This window comes from Oryctolagus cuniculus, chromosome 11, assembly GCF_051225735.1.
Source record: "Oryctolagus cuniculus isolate XC-2025 breed Fujian yellow rabbit chromosome 11, ASM5122573v1, whole genome shotgun sequence".
Lineage (NCBI taxonomy): Eukaryota > Metazoa > Chordata > Mammalia > Lagomorpha > Leporidae > Oryctolagus > Oryctolagus cuniculus.
Window position 1 is genome coordinate 114,517,022 of NC_142877.1, and position 15,629 is coordinate 114,532,650.

Here is a 15,629-nt window from a genome sequence, read left to right on the forward strand (position 1 = left end):
GGGGGTGCAGGGGGGCCTTGTGACTGTGACAGGAGCTGGTGAGCCGGGGGAGGGGCCTGCAGGCGCAGCGAGGGGGCTGCCGTGAGGAGGGACCCGGGGTAAGGAGCCTGCGCTGTTTGCTGGCTGCCCAAGGCCAGGCTCACGGGAGATACAGGAGCATGGGGTAAGGTGGCTCGGGGAGGAGAGGGGGAGTCCCCCGTGACCCCCTGCCCCATGCTGGGGCCCCCATACAGCACCTAGAGCTCCTGCTGATGCCCACCCAAGGACACCCCAATGCCACGATGGGGTGGTCCAAATCAGCCCCGCAACCCCGCTCCCAGTCCACGCCCCAGAGGCCCAGCGGAGCTCCCCGGCATGGGGCCCAGGCAGCCATATCCCCACCCATACAGACCCACAAAGGGTTAACCCGGCTCCCTCCCTCCTCCATCCCAACTCGGCTGAGCTGACTCCGCTCCCCCTCCCCACCCCCAGCTATTCTGGGACAATGGAGGCAGCAGATGGCCCAGTCCTGTTCCCTCCACCCGACCCTCAGGATCTCTTTCGGGAACAACCCAGAAATCTGCCAGCCGTTTCTAAAAGCAGGCCGGCGGGCGGTGGGGAGCGGGGAGCACGTGGGGGCTGCGGCCTGCCCCACCCCGCCCCCCAGCTGGGGGCTCCTTCGGGGTTGGGGCTGCCCAGCCAGGGGCCATCTCCTAGGGCTGGCATCCCAGCCTTGCGTCAGCTTGGGGAGGACGGGGCTTTGGAAGCAGCAGCTGGGCTCCGCACCTGATGGCTGCATGGCCACAGGCCCACGCGGCGTCTCCAGGCTGCGGGTTCCTCCTTGGGAGACCCGGGCTGGGCTCCAGGGCGCAGCGGTTCTAACACAGATGTGCATGGGCTGAGGCCCTGCCTAGGGACGAAGGGAGCCCCCGGCCTGCCTGGGCCCGGCCCCTTGGCCCTAAGGGTCTCTCCTCCTTCCTCCCCCAGCACTTGGGCCTGATGCAGGGTGAGCGAGAGACCCTCCCCCATGCACCACCGGGCCTGGCACCCCACTTCCATCACCGCACCCATTCAGCCCACCGCTGTGGGGCCCCACCGTCTGAGGGCATTTGCACTTATCCAGCCCCTGCCTTGCCCACCCCAAGGCGGAGTCCACCAGCTCCAAGTGTCCACCCTGCCTCCTGTGACCCTCAGAGCCCCCGACCCAGGCCTGCGGGGAGAGACGAGGAGGAGCCAGTGCCCGCGCCGGCAGTTCGTGGAGCGCGCTCACTCACACGTGCATCCGTCATGCACACACACACGTGACACACACACACATGTCCTTATGCACAGACGTGCTGAAGGGAATACCACGCCCACCAGCAGCCACTGTTCACTGAGCCCCCCTGCTGCGCCAGGCTCCACTGTGCCCTCTACAGCAGCAGGTGCCCTTGGTACCGCAGCACCAAAAGTGGCCACCGCTGTGACCCGGGCGCCACAGAGCCTGCGCCAGTCAGTGGGCTGCAACCGGACGTGAACGAACAAGGGTTTAATTTTCTTACAGAACCGGACACTGAGGGGCACAGCTGCAGAGGGCCATCGGGGTCTTTCCTCCATGGCAGCAAGGTGGCTGCCCCAGAGCCAGCCATCACAGCCACAGTCACAGTAGGAGGTAAGGTCTGGCACTCAAATCCATCCCCAGAAATCGCCCCCCAAGGGCTTTGCTTAGTTCCCACCAGCCAGAGCAGGGTTGCGCGGTAGCCCCCAACAGCCGGGGAGGCTGGGAAAATGAGTGAAAGGGTGGTTCCAGTGGGCAGCACCCATGAGGACCCCTCGCCTGGGGTTGTAAGCAGTGGGGGGGAGGCTGCTCCCCCAGCCCCACCATGTGCTGTGATTCCCCCTGGGCGCCCTCAGTGACTGGGTGGCCTGGAGACTTGGGGGACAGAGGCCAGAGCCCACCCACGGCCCCACATCACACTCTAGAGTTAGGACCCCCAATCCCAGCCCAGCTCCTGGTCAGTTCAGCCACCTGAGGCCCGCAGGAGCCTCTCTGGCCATCCCCCAGACCCCCGGCCCCTAGACCGCCCGACTCGGCACCCAGGGGCCCCGCCGGGGCTGCCTCCCTCAGGGCCCTCGCGGGTGAGTGCCGGCCGGGCCCCGCGGGCAGCTCCGGGCTCACTGCGCAGCCAGCTGTGGACACCAAGGCGTCTCTGGGTAAAGGAGGCAGTGGAGGGAGCGGAACCTGCAGAGACGAGAAACACACAGGACGGTTACCGCCACACCTGCCCTGGTCACCGGCCCGGCCAGGAGCGCAGCACTGCTGGGGGACGCCCGCGCCTTGGGGGTGCCGGCCAGCGTCCCTGGCCCCTGCTCGCCTGCTGCCAGCTGCACCCCCCCACACACACCTCCCCAAAGGGGCCCAGGGAAACCCAGAGTCCAGGCAGAACCCGCTAGGACCCCGCCACCTCCCCAGCCACATTTGGCCCTGCTCTCTCCTCTCTGCCGCCTTCTGGTTACACCACTTCCTCTACTCCCCTGGGCAGGTCAGGCCCTGGTCCCTGCCCCTGGACCATTGCATGTGCTGTCCCGTCCCCCTGGGGTTCACCTGCCTCCCCAGGTCCCTGGGGCTGCTCCTTCAGGTGCTCCGAGTTGTCCACCATGTCACCTCCTCCGGGAGGCCTTCCTGACCACTCCCGGTCAAAACCAGGGCTCCACCTCACACCCTCCGGCAACAGCTCCCACTTCGCCGGGACCCCTCATCCCACGACTTCCTGTGCACAGGTCTTGGGCCCTCAGCACAGCTCACCTCATCCCTCCCGGCCTCCTGCCTCCCCGCCCAGCCCCCCTCAGCCCCTGCAGCTCCTCCTGCAGCTCCCGGGCCTTCCATGCTTAACTGCCAAGGGCAGAGATGGGGGGAGGGGTGACGGACAAGCCCACTGCCCACAGATGGGACCCACTGCCCCGGGGAGGAGCCAAAGCCAGCTGTCACCCGGGAGGGGCTGAAGCGCCGGTTCCGGGGCTAGACCACTGGGCCGGAGACCATGTGCCTCCCCCAGAATCCCAGAGGCACCAGGAGGCCAGCGAGGGTCCCACGGGGGCGCTGGAGCCCCAGCTCTGCTCTCACTGGCTGTGCACCCAGGCGACAGTCTTCCCAGGGCGTGTTGGGGGCCGAGCTGGAAGGTGCCATCCCAACCCACTCCCTGCCTAGGAAAGCCCAAAGAGGAGAGGATAACCCCCCCGCCACCCCCGCCAGGGCCTGAGGCTGCACTGCCCCAGCACCTCCAAGCTCAGACCTTTCCATCTTCCAGGGGCTCCTGCAGGCTCCCAAGGGATAAGGGCTGGAAGAGCCCTGCGGAGCTACAAGTAGGAAGACCGAGGCCCAGAGAGGGCAAGATACTTTCCTAAGGTCACACAGCAAACCAGTGAGCAAGTAAGGACTGAAATCCACGCCCAGCTCCATGCTGTCATCCACCAGGCTGGCCCATCGCCCTCCTCCCTGGCCGTTCTCTGGACCCAACACCCACTCCTCCCATCTTCCAGCCCGCCCCCAGATTCACCTGGACGGGTCCTCCTCCGGGGAGAAGGGGCCTTGCAGCCTAATGACATTGAGCTTCCCCTCGAGGACACCGTAGCTCAGGGTGACCTGGCAGAGAGGAGCAGAGCTGAGCAGGGGGAGGCAGAGACCCTGCTCAACATGCGCAATCCCGCCTCACAAAGAGCCCCGCCCTGCCCCAAGGGGCTCCACCCCCACCTCCCATCGGCCACTGCGCTCCCCGGGGGAACCCGGACCCGACTGGGGTTCTGAGACTCCCTGTGGGACCCGCAGACAACCCCGCAGTGCAGCCTCCATGCGCCCGGCAGCGGGACGGAGGCAGCTTCAGCTGAGGGGCGGCTGAGCGCGGGGCAGCGCAGGGGGTTAAGCCGCTCCCTGTGACACCCGCGCCCCGGATGGAGCCAGTTCAGGTCCCGGCTGCTCCACTTCCGGTCCAGCTCCCTGCTAATGCCCCTGGGGGAAGTAGGTGATGGCCCAAGTCCTTGGGCCCCTGCACCCGCACGGGAGACCTGGAAGAAGCCCCTGGCTCCTGGCTTCGGATTGGTCCAGCTCCGGCCACTGGGGGCCATTTGGAGAGTGAACCAGTGGATGGAAAAGATGTGTGTGTGTGCATGTGTGCATGTGTGTGCATGTGTCACACTGCCTTTCAAATAGATACATCGTAAAAAAAAAAAAAAAAGACTAGGAGCTTAAGGGATGCTCAGCCAGGACTCCTTCCCCCTCTGCCCTACAGCAGCTGTGTGCCTCAGTGCAGCTCTGTGGATCAGTTGTCCTGTCTGTAGAATGGGTATAATGGCAGTCAGCCCTCTGCATCCACAGATTTGCGCAACCGTGGGTCAGAACTGTCTGGAACAACAGTGTCTGTGCTGCGTACGTGCGCGCTTTCGTCCTGAGCCTCTGAACAGAGTAGCTCGGCACTGACGTGCTGGGGCCACAGTACTCGAGAGGGGATGGTAGACCGCGTGACTATGACGCGCTGGGAAGTCAGGGACCCGAGTGTCACAGGACTCCGGTCGCTCAGCGCCCTGCAGCCCCCGCAGGCCGCTGCGCCGCCCTCAGCTCACTCCTGTAAGAGCCAGAGAGTTCTAGAAGGGAGCTGCCCACCGCGGTGCCCGGCACAGTGGGTGCTCAGGACACCCTGACAGCTAGGGCACCCTGCTTTGGGCCACTCCAACTCTGCCCCCTTTCCTGGCTTCAGGCCGTGTAGTCCTGATGGGGCTGACCCTGCACCCCAGCTCCAGGCACTGGCAGAGACAGGTCGCAGGCCAGGCCATCGGACCCAGGGACCCCAGCCCTCAGCGCTGGGACAGAAATCCGGTGCTGGGACAGAAATCCGGGGTCTGGCAAGTGGGGGAGAGCCTGCCTAGGCACACGGCAAGCACCAGGGGGCGCACACAGCGTCCCGCAGCTCCATCCGACCTCCAAGTGGAACCAGACCTGCGAGGCCCTGCCCGCCGCTCCAGGCAGTGAGCGCGGTACTGCTTCTGTTTCACAGCCACGTGGCGCTTCTGTCACTTGCACCCAAAAGGGTCTGAGAGAAGACCCCAGCCCCCCACACGCACACAGCTGAGGGTAGCGGCTATGGGGCAGAGCCAGTCTGCCCCGCCAGGAGGTCGGAGCCTCCTGAGACCGACCTCCCTCCCAGCAGCCCCAGGGTTAGCAGGAAAAGCAATGCCAGGGACAACCGGGAAGGGCATGGTTCCGGGGGGGTGGGGGGGGAGGCCCAGAGGCAGGGCCGGGAGCTGAGACGGCTCCTCCTCCTCTGTGCAGGGACTTCTAGCGCCACCAGTGTGAATACATGGGGGGCGGCTAGTGCAGAGGGCTGGGTCACTCTGCCCCAACAGGTCCCTGGTCACGGAGGCCTCAGTTTCCCCACCGGGGCCGCACAATCCAGGGCTCCAGGTTGACTTCAAATGCCAGGAGGGCGGGTGCAGGAGACCCCACCTTCCCTTCCTCACAGCCACCCCGCAGAGCCCGGCTCACCTGCTCCAGGAGCTGGGCCGCCCCCAGCAGCTGCAGGGTCTCCAGGTGGGAGTGGAAGAGGGGGCTGGGCTGCAGGCGGCCGCCCAGCTTGCGCTCCACGATGTAGCCCACAGTACAGTCGTCCGGCAGCCGGATGAGAGCAGACGTGTCCATGAAGCGGGAGCCGCTGATGGACAGAGGGACAGAGCGAGCAGCCAGCATCAGCTGCCGCCCAGAGGACCCTCGGAGGTGGGGGGGGGTGCTGACAGTAGAGCCCTCGATCCAGTTCCTGCCTCTGTCCTGTAGGCCCTCGGGCCTTGGGGAGCCTCAGTGCCCTCCCCTGGGAAATGGGGCTAATCACGGCCCTGCACTCCCCACCCACCCACCAGGCTGCACGCCCGCACCTGTGGGGAGCGGGAGCTTTTTCTAATTCGCAGAGGTAGGCAGGAGCCTGGGTGGGGCGCCCCAGCACAGAGAGCACCCTGGCTGTGGTCTGCACCTGCTGTAGACGCACTAGGACCGTGTGCCCACCCCACTACAGCCCAGGAAACCCCCACCCCCACCCCCCGCCCAGGGCAAGGCAGGACAGGCTGGGGGTAGTGGCGGAGCTCACAGGAACTGAAGCTAAATCCAGCGGCCGGGTGACCTTGCACCTGCTTCGCCTCTGGGTGCCTCGGCTCCTTCTCCCCTCCCCGCCCCGGGTGTTGCGAGGTTCTCCACAAATCAGAGGCCTGGCTTCCAGCCGACCCTAAATTCCAGGCAGTGCCGCTGACGTCAGTGAGAACAGCTGGGGAGGCTCAGGCAGCCGGGCCCCTCCCCTTCAGATCCTGCTCATCGGGGAACTCCAGGGCCGCCCCAGCTCAAATACCACCTCTTCCAGGAAGCCTTCGCTCTTCTCCCCAACTAGAAGGCCCTTCTCCGTGCTCTGAACGGCCCTGCCTTGGCCTTCACCTCCCAGTCAGAAGACAGCAGCAAAGAGGACCCAGCGCTGCCCTGGCTCGCACCAGGGGCCAGCCCAGACGTTTGCTCAGGGAACCCTTACGACACCCCGGCCGTTGTACCATCAGACCCGTTGACTGACAGGGTGACGCAGCTCGCCAGAAGGAGGAAGGCCCTGGCCCAGGCGCCGCCCCCACTCCCAGGGCTGGGTGGCGGGTTGGCAGCGGCGGCTCACCAGTAGCCAGCCCACAGGATGGGTGAGGGCGGATTCACCCGAGCCCCCTGCTGCAGAGCCCCCCACCACCGCCACCACGTCCACCATGCACCTGCTGCCCGCACCCGGGTCCCGGCTCACCTGGCCCACGGGGCCATCTTCAAAGCCAGCCTGCGGTTGATACAGAAGCCAGCGCCCCCTGTGGCGAACCAGAACTGGACCAGCCTCTGTGGGAGAGGAGGACCGAGGAGCAGGGTGAAGGGGGCACCGTGGCGGGACAACCAGGCCACCCCTCACCCCAGCCAGCAGGGCTCAAAAGTGCTGGAGTTCACGTCTCCTCTCCAGCGTCCTGCTCCGGCCTGGCCTCAGGATGCCCATTTTAGACAAAGGGAAACCGAGGCCCAACGTCACCCAGGTAATTATGAGGGCGAAGGTGGCTGATCAGACCCAGGTTCACGTGGATTCTGGCAAAGGGGGCATGTGTCGCTCCACCCACCCAGCACTCCCTCCCCCTGCCCGGAGAAACGTCTCTACCTCCCTCCAGCAGGTCTGGGAGGGACGCCCCAGCACAGCCCCTACCCACAGAGGCAAGGCAGGGGTCTGGGAATGAGAGATCACAAGGCCACGCCCCTTGACCCAGTGATTGGCCCAGCCGTGGGCTCATGACTTAGGCCAGCCAATCAGAGTCCTTCCCTGAGCCTGCTAACTGCAAGGAGCAGGTGCTCTCTACAGGGTGGCCAAGCCTGAGGCCAGCACCTGGGACCGAGCAGCTTTTCCCCACAAGGAGAGGAGGGCACCTTTCTTCGAGGAAGAGAGGACCGACAGGCCTGTGGGCGCCGGGCTCCAGCGAGCCCCTTGAGGTCTCCATCGATAGCATCTTTCTGGTTGAAACCACTTTCTGCCCCCGCCCACTGTGGCCACAGCCCAGGTTCTATTAATTCACCCCCGCATGCCTCTACGGCTGCTGGGAAACCCGCACCCTTCCAGCTGCCCTGTCTCTAACAAGTGCCCAGGGTTGAGTTCTCCCAAGCACACAGTTAGCGCCCAGTGGATGCAGTTGCATCAAGAGTCTGAGCTCTCTCCCACAAGGCAGCAGTGAGCAGAGCCCTGGCAGGGGTGGGGGGAGCTGGGAGCCCCACGTCCCAGCCCCTGCCTCCCCCGCTGCACCCTGTGTGACCCTGAGGAAGTCACTTCCCCTCCCGGGGCCTCGGAGCTGGCACTTGTGAGCATATCCGCCCACTTCTGAAGTCCAGTGGCTCCCCAGCCCCGAGGTGTCCTCCCCCACCAACTAGCCGGCTTCTAGAAACGCGCCCTGTAGAGAAAGGGCAGGGCTCAGCGAGGCGGAGCGAAAGGGCTACTGGGGGCCCGATACACAGGAGGCGTCCAGCGGACACTGCCTCACGAGCTGCAGCTTCGGCCCCCGGGCCCCACAGCAGCACCCACGGCTCTATGAGCGAGGGCCCCGCTGGGCTGAGGGCCACGCCCAGGTGGGGCGACCAAGGCACGGAGAAGCAAGGTCACTTTGCCATCTCGCCCTGGGGCACCCCAGGGCCTGAACATGCTGGGGCACTGTGGGCTTCTGTGGTGCCCCAGGAAGAGTCCCGAGATCCTCCTTTTGGGGGCCTAGCAGGGTGCTGGGGAGGGCACAGAACCCGCGTGGGAAAGGTGTGACTTGGGCCTGAAGTCCGGTCCTGACTGCTGATAGTTACCAGCGCCTCTCACGGGCCAGCTGCCTTCCAGGGCTTATACATGACCTCAGCCCTTTCTTTGTGCCAGGGTGGTCGGGGGCTGTGGTCACCCATTTCACAGATGAGGAAACTGAGGCACCGAGGTCAGGTGACCTGGATTAAGGTCACAAAGCCAGGGGGTGGCAGGGCTGTGTGTGAACCAGGGAGCCAGGCTCCAGAGTGGAGTTGTTCTCAACCCCTAAAGCAAACTGCTCGCGCCAGCTGCGTGGCCAGGGGTGCCATGGAGACGCCGAGACCCCGGCTCCCCAGGCACGGCTCAGGAAGGTTTAATTAGTGCTCAGACGCCGCGGAGCTGCTGATAATTAAGGCTTCGCATTTTCCGCTCCAGGTTTCTCTGGTGAAGCAGATGGTGCGGCGGGGAGGGAGAGCGAGCCCCGTGGCACGCCCGGCTCCTGCGCCAGGTGCTGCCTGCAGAGGGGCCACCTCCTCAGCTGCCTCTTCCCTGGGGCCAGGGGAGCCCCAGGGGCCTGGGCCACCCGCCCACCTGACGCTCGGTGGGTCCCGCGGACGCGGGGAGGGGCAGACTGCGCGACACCGAGGACGTCCCTAGCTAGGCACTGCTCCACTGTGCAGCTGATTTACCCAGCTCTTGGCTCGTGTGTGTTCTAAATTTGGCATGTCTGATCAGCACCCAGCCAGGTGTGGAGATGTAGCAGGTGCTGGGCTCTGTGCTGGGGCCGCTGGTGAACGGTGGGCAGAGGGGAAAGTCTCCCTTAGGCTCAGAGCACCTCAGTTCGCCACCTGGCCCACAGCCGTCCAGAGCCTTAGCAAACTACCCACGTGCTCGGTGGCACAGGAGCCACCTGCGCTCACCTGGGGGACCCACTGCTCCTGGCGGACTGAGGCCTTCCTGCGCGCCCCTCTCTGCCTTAGCTGGGTTACCCCAATCTCCGCACTGCACGGAGGGGCAGCCCGAGGCCCAAATCCAGAGAAGGAGCCCAAACCTGCAAGGCAGAACCCGCCCCTACCTCTCCACCGGCTCCGCCCCCAGGCCGGCCCCGCCCCTCCCCGGGCTGATGACTAATGAATGGGTAAAGCGGGACGGCGGGCACCGACCGAGCGGTTGTGCGGCTGCGGCTCCGAGGCGTGGATGGGCCGGTTGAGGCTGGGCCGGCCCACGTAGACGTCGCGGGACTGCGGGAAGCTGTTCAGCAGCTGCAGCAGAGCCCGCGGGTTGACGTAGTTGTCGTCATCCACGTGGCAGAACCACCTGTAGTGGGGGGGGGGGGCAGTGAGCCGCGGGCGGGGGCCTGGGGGAAGGCAGCGGGGCCTGCTCTAAGCCCCGCCCCCCGTCGGTCCACAGTGACAGGGCGGGCTGGGAACGGAGGAGCGGGCAGGGTCTGAACCCGCGGGTCTACTGGCTGCCTGCACCTGACTGCTGAGCGGGGTGGGCGACGGTGGTGGGACTCAGACCCCAGGGCCTCTACTCCCGGGCAGGGCCACTTCCTGCCCAGGACTCACCTGAGGAGGTGGCCCCAGGCAAAGGCCACTGTCCCCACCCCGCCCAGCCGCCGCAGACCCAGGCCGTGCACCTGCGCCCGCTGGTCACGAAGGCGTCCAGCTCGGCAGCCATCTTGCAGGACAGGGCGGGGTGGCTGTGCTCGGTGGAGCAGTTGGTGACCACGAGGTGGGAGCCTGGAGAAGCGAGGAGTGGTGGTCAGGGGACCCCGGGCAGCTCCTCCCCACAGCCCTGAGCCTGTGCCCATGCAGGCCAAGGTGGGACCGCAGAGCCCAGAGCAGCCCACCCACTGCCACCTTCCACCCAGTGCGATGGAGGCTGGCAAAGAACTGGCATGCTGGGGCCATGGAGCCTGCGGTCAGTAGGCTGAACCGGGGCCCGGCATCCAAGACCTGGTCCCGCCCAACCCCACGAACTTCCCAAGGGAGGCGCCCAGGCCAGGGCACAGCCACCCTGGCTTTCTCTGGGAAAAGCCAAGTGGTTCCCACCCCCGCAGGGCCGCCCCGAGTTACCCAGTCTCTCCCGGAGGCCTTCGTCTGGGCTGTCGGTGAAGACGAACGTCTGGGAAGCAAGGGGGGGTCAGGTCTCAGCTGTGCCAAGGGCAGCCCCAGGCCCACGCGCAGCCCGCCGTGGCCACGCCCCGGGCAGACCACTTGTCCAAGGGGACAGACACACGCCTCTCTTGGTCATGCTTTCCTTGGGGACAACATACACCACACACACAACATACACTCAGGGTGTGCACCTGTCCCACCTCACACACACACACACACAGAGCAGCACACACACTCAGCAAAACCACACCCCCTGCCATCCAACGCACATGTCACAGTCGCCCTCGGCCTCTCCAGACTCGGTGAGAAGCCCCACCCACCGCGGGGGCCCTGCCACACTCAGGGGGACGGTCACGCGCTGCTGGCCACACAAACCCCTGCACAGTACATGTGCCCACTCCGGCTCTCCCAGCCTGGACACGCCCCCAGCGGGTGCTTTTGCACGCCTGATTCCCAGAGACCCTGGTGGGGCAGACGGCATGATCTATCCCTTTCACAGATGACAAAACTGAGGCGAAGTGGCAGCCCGAGCTTGGCGAGTACACGGTGGGATTGCAGCCCGGGAGCCACGGCCTCGGCCCTCTTCCCACCGCCTCCCGCCCTGGACCAGGGGCAGGGGAGCGTGCAGCAGTGTCAGGCCCTGCCCCCACAGCCACAGACTTGCAAGGCACCAGATCTGCAGCAGGCTGACTTTCTAGGTGATCATTTTGCGTGGCCGGCGAATGATGCTGCAGACACCCAAATGGTTCCCCTGCAAGACAGCTGGTGCACAGACCCTGCATGCGGGGCCAGCCCAGCGTGCGCAGGGCCCTGCCTGCCCGAGCCATCCTCTCGTCCGCTAGGTTACCTGAGGCCCTTCCGGGGCTTCCCCAAGCCTGGGGCAGCTGTGAACCCCTCCTAACCGAGGACCAAAGAGAAAGCACCCCGTCTGTTCACAGCCCCCAACTCTGCTAGCCCTGACTGGAGCCGCCCCACAGCCCAGCCCGGTCCTTGTTTTGCTCATCTGCCTTCTGTCCAGAAACTGGCCATTTGGATCAGAGCAGCCCCTGTCATGAGCCTCGGTTTACCCATCTGTAAAATAGGGGATTTCAGAGTGAAACAAGAGAGTAAAAGAACAGGTTGGAGTTGACAGCGAAGCCAGGGAGAGGAGACCAGGAGGCTGGAAGCCAGGGTTGGCCCCTGGATGTGGCAGGAGGGAACCGGGCCCGTCTCCCAGTGCCCACGGCCACCAGTCCTCTCCTGAGTGGGTCATTGTCAGGGCCGGTCCCTCAGCCTGTTTGCCCGGCAGGACCCGAATCGGAAGAGACTCAGAGCCCCTCCCCTCCCCTGTGACTGAGCCTCGGCGGCCCCGCCTCCTGGGTGTGCCTGGGGACACAGCCCCGGCCCAGGCTCCCCTCAGCCCCAGTTCTTTCCGCTCAGAGCCTGTGCCACATCACTCCCCCTCGCTCAGCCTCCGCACATGCTGTGCCCTCCTCCCAGCCTCTAACCCCCAGCCCGGGCACCCCCTCCTCCAGGAAGCCTCCCCTAACACCCCTTCAGCCACATCAGCCTCTCCTCCCGTGGGTTCCTCCCGTGGTGCCAGCAACCATGGGCTTTGGAAACTGACCCCTGGGTGTCTCCCGCCCGGAGACCGCAGGTCCCATCCATCTCCTTGCGCAGCACCAGGCCGTCGCTCAGGGAGGCCAGGGCAGGCTCCACCCTCTGAGTCTGTCTCCCAGCAGCCGCTGTTGCTGACGCTGGAGACCCTGCATCCCCGTGGGGTGGTGGCGGCCCCAGCCCAGGCCCTGGTCCCCCTGCGTCCCGCTCACTCCCTTGGCCGTGTGGCCCACAGGAAGCTGGCAGCTGACCTGTGCACCTGCCCTGGCCTCCTTCCACCCCACCCCCCAGCTCCATGCTGCCAAATGCCCTGCAGCCAGGCCCCCACGCGCTCTGCCACAGCTCCTGGCATCGCGACTGAGCCCCTCACTGCCTCCCTCACAGCGCCGCCCTCCTGGTACCCAGAACCAGGTACTCCCCTACACCGCCACTCTTTCTCGCCCTGCGCACCCCAGCTGTCCAGCCAACCCTCGAGCCCCTGAGAGCCAGTCCCTCCCACAGGCCCACCCGGGCCAGCCCACAGGACCGCTCCTGCCTGCTTTACTCAGGTGCCCACCCTGGCCTCCTGCCTGTCCCGCCCTGCCCGCCCCCCAGTCTGTCTTCAGCACAGCCCCTCTCAGCTGTGGGAGGAGTCAGACCGCTCTCACCGTGCGCCCTGGAAGACTCGGGCTCCAAGCAGCTACTGGGTCATCGGCTCTCTCAAGACAGGGCCAAATGGGTTTGGAAATGTTTGTGGATGAAGAACTGGGAAGCCCAAATAAATGGGGTTTGGGGAGGCAAAGCAGGGCACCCCAGGACCAGGAGAGGGCCCGGGAGGCTGGGGGTGTCAGGTCCTGGGAATGCTGAGGCGGGCACAGGGTGTGGAGCGCTGGGTCCTCCCCGGGTAAGAAGGGGGCCCTGCCGATGGGTCCGACTGCACAGGCCTGGCACAGACAAAGGCACCAGCAGCCTGCCGGGGCGGGGAGGGGTGGCCGGGGAGCAGCTGCTGCAGGGGAGGGGCCGTGGGGCCCGGCCACCAGGGGACTACAGAGAAGAGAAAGGCGCCCCATCACCAGCCCAGCCCGAGGAGCACAAAACACAGCACACGCCCCCTCGGCCGGGGACAAAGGCTGCACACGAGCCCACCTGCCATCCCCCAAGTTAACGGGCCGGGAATGGCGGCTGTGGGGAGGCGGCCCAGAGTTAACCAGCTCCGCCTGCCCCATGCAGATGGGGAAATCGAGAGCCGAAAGAGGAAGAGCCAAGGGCACAAAGAGCAATGAGCCCGAGGTTGAGGGATGCTGCCTGGCGAGGGGTGTCTCCCGGTCTGCCCCCCCCTCCCCCTCTGAGCACCCTGCCTGCCTCCCACGCCTCCCCGCTCTCCTGCCTCCGGCTCAGGTTCCTCCTATGGAAAACCAGAACAGCCACGCCGACCCCTCCGGCTTGTGGCAGGGGCTGAACCCCGAGGCCGGTGTCTGGCAGGTGGATGTGTGCATCCCTGGCCCCAAGCCCTGCTGCCCCGCTGGCATCTGGGACTGAGCCTGGGACACAGAGGGGCATCGCTGCTGGCCTCTCCTGTCAGCCTAGCACCACCCAGCCGCCCCCCCCCAAGACCCTAAAACCGTTCCGGCCCTGGTGACCGGGCCAGAGGAGAAAGGACCCCAGCTGACACGTGGGCTCTGCCCGCCAGCCCTCGGGAGGGGCACTTGCAGGTCCTACTCCCTGGAACAAGGGCACCCCCGCTGCGATCAAGACAGACAGGAAGGGCCTGGGGCCACGTGAGCCCACGCTGCAGACACAAGGCCATAAACAGGAAGCCTGTGGGGAGGGCGGGCCTCGGCGGCTTCCGCGGGATGGGGGGGTGGGGGCCGGAGGGGTGTGCAGGGAGCAGGATCTCCCCAAGATGAGAGCTGTGTGGGGCGCTGGGTACAGGAGTCCCGACCGGAAGAGGGTCATTCCTTAGAGAAAGGGGTCAGCGTCAGGACCAGGACGCCCTCTCCCCACTATGGGGGCTGGGGAGGGTGGGGGGCCCCCAGGCAGCACTTCCCCTCCTGGGCTCCCGGTCACTTCCTCCCTCTGAGCCAGCCGCCCAAGTGGGGACAGCAGTGCGTTGGAGGTCTTCCTGCCACGCCCCCGGTAGTGGTCCCAACACCCCCACATCACTGACAGCCCAGGGAGGACCTGGGAGCCGGGGGGCGGGCAGGGCTGGAAGGCACAGCTTATGGGCAAAAGGCCTAAGCTGGGCGCCAGTGAGCCCCATGGGCCTCCTACAGGGACGCATCTGACACACACCAGCCCCTGTGTGAGCGCCTGTGCCCACACACACACACACATGTGCACACACCCAGCCTCGCAGCTCAGGCTCCCTGCACCCCCCACCCTGCTCCCTCAGCCCCACAGGAAGTGAGCACAGGAGGTGAGATGGCACATCCCCATTGCAGCATGTGGGCAGCCAGAGCAGGTGCGACCCCCAGCAGGCCCCACCTCGCCCTCCCTCCACGGCCACCCAGAACCAGGGCAGGACAGCGCCTAGGCCTGGGCGAGGACCGCCTGGCCTCTCTGCGGCCTCCACCCCAGCTGTCCAGCACCCACCACTGCCCCTGATGCGGGGCTGGGCCAAGGCGGGCAGGAGTGGGGACCCCACTGCAGCAGCCGGGGAGGCAGGGACCCAGGGGGGACCCAGGAGCCCGGGGCAGAGGCCCAGCCCAGCCCCCAGAGAGGGGACGCGGTGCCCCTGCTGCACTCCTGGCATGGGAAGATGAGCCCCGGGGGGGCAGCGCAGGGCAGCTTGCCCCTGGAGGTGGCCAGGGTCCCCAGCCCCACAGAAAGGCCCCTGAGCCCTTCCAGCCAGGGGCCACTCCCAGAGCCGCCCACTTGTCACCTGTCGCCTGGTCCTGGAGACCCACGTGTCCAGCAGCAGCTCCAGGCGCGAGCGGTGGAAGGCCCGGGTGGTCTTGACCGCGATGAAGACATCAGGCAGCTGCAGAGGCCGGGGCCCAGGGCTCGGCGCGCTCAGCCCGGGGGCCTCCTGTCCCCCCTGGGGAGACCCACCCGAGAGGAAGCGCAGGACCAGGAGCCACACGCACAGGAGGCTCAGGAGAGCTGCCGCCAGGCCCCGGAGGAGCCGGCACTGCATTGGCCTCGGCCCCCAAACCCCAACCCCAGGCGAGGGGAGGCTGGTCAGGCGGGGGCCCCAGCAGATGCAAAAGCCTGGTGGGCATCGGGGGCAGGCGGGGAGGGGAGAGGCGGGAGTGGGGGCTCTGGCTGCCGCGGAGGCTGAGCCATGGCAGCCGGCCGCCAGCCCTCCACCTGCTCCGGCTGCCCGCTGCCCTCCCCACCGCCGGCTCCGGGGCTGCCCGGCCCCGCCCCTGCCTCAGCCCGAGGGGCGGGGCCAGACCCAGGGAGCCCCAGAGGTGGCAGAAGAGGAGACACCTGCTGAAGGCACAGGCTGGGCTCTGCGGCTGCGGTGGTGACAACGCGAGACCCTCCAGCCTGACCCCGCCCCACCTGGGACCTGTCAGCTTGGCTCACTCCACACTCACACATACCCGGCTTGTGCTCACTCCTCCTCCTCCAGGATGCCCTCCCCATCCTCCCCGCCGTCCCTCTGCAAGGCTGAATTCTAGACTTTCAAGCTCAGCTCAGGGGCCCCCGCCTCCAAGAAGCC

The 15,629-nt window shown here is 66.5% G+C and overlaps 1 protein-coding gene across 2 annotated transcripts; it reads right to left on the reverse strand.

Annotated features, from left to right (window-relative positions):
- Positions 1-1,492: 1,492 nt before the first annotated feature.
- Positions 1,493-15,315, reverse strand: MFNG (MFNG O-fucosylpeptide 3-beta-N-acetylglucosaminyltransferase). Of its 2 annotated transcripts, XM_002723539.6 has the most exons (8): positions 14,844-15,315; positions 10,346-10,394; positions 9,907-10,009; positions 9,431-9,584; positions 6,768-6,853; positions 5,495-5,660; positions 3,516-3,601; positions 1,493-2,200 (listed from the first exon to the last, which is right to left on the reverse strand). In XM_002723539.6, the coding sequence occupies exons 1-8, from the start codon at positions 15,096-15,098 to the stop codon at positions 2,134-2,136; spliced, it is 966 nt and encodes a 321-aa protein (XP_002723585.1). In that variant the 5' UTR covers positions 15,099-15,315; the 3' UTR covers positions 1,493-2,133. The 2 variants fall into 2 exon arrangements, 1 of the variants encoding a protein (XP_002723585.1); XR_016216329.1 differs by lacking the exons at positions 1,493-2,200; positions 3,516-3,601 and adding an exon at positions 6,087-6,221 and having other exon boundaries at positions 5,522-5,660; positions 14,844-15,283.
- Between the last annotated feature and the right edge of the window lie 314 nt (positions 15,316-15,629).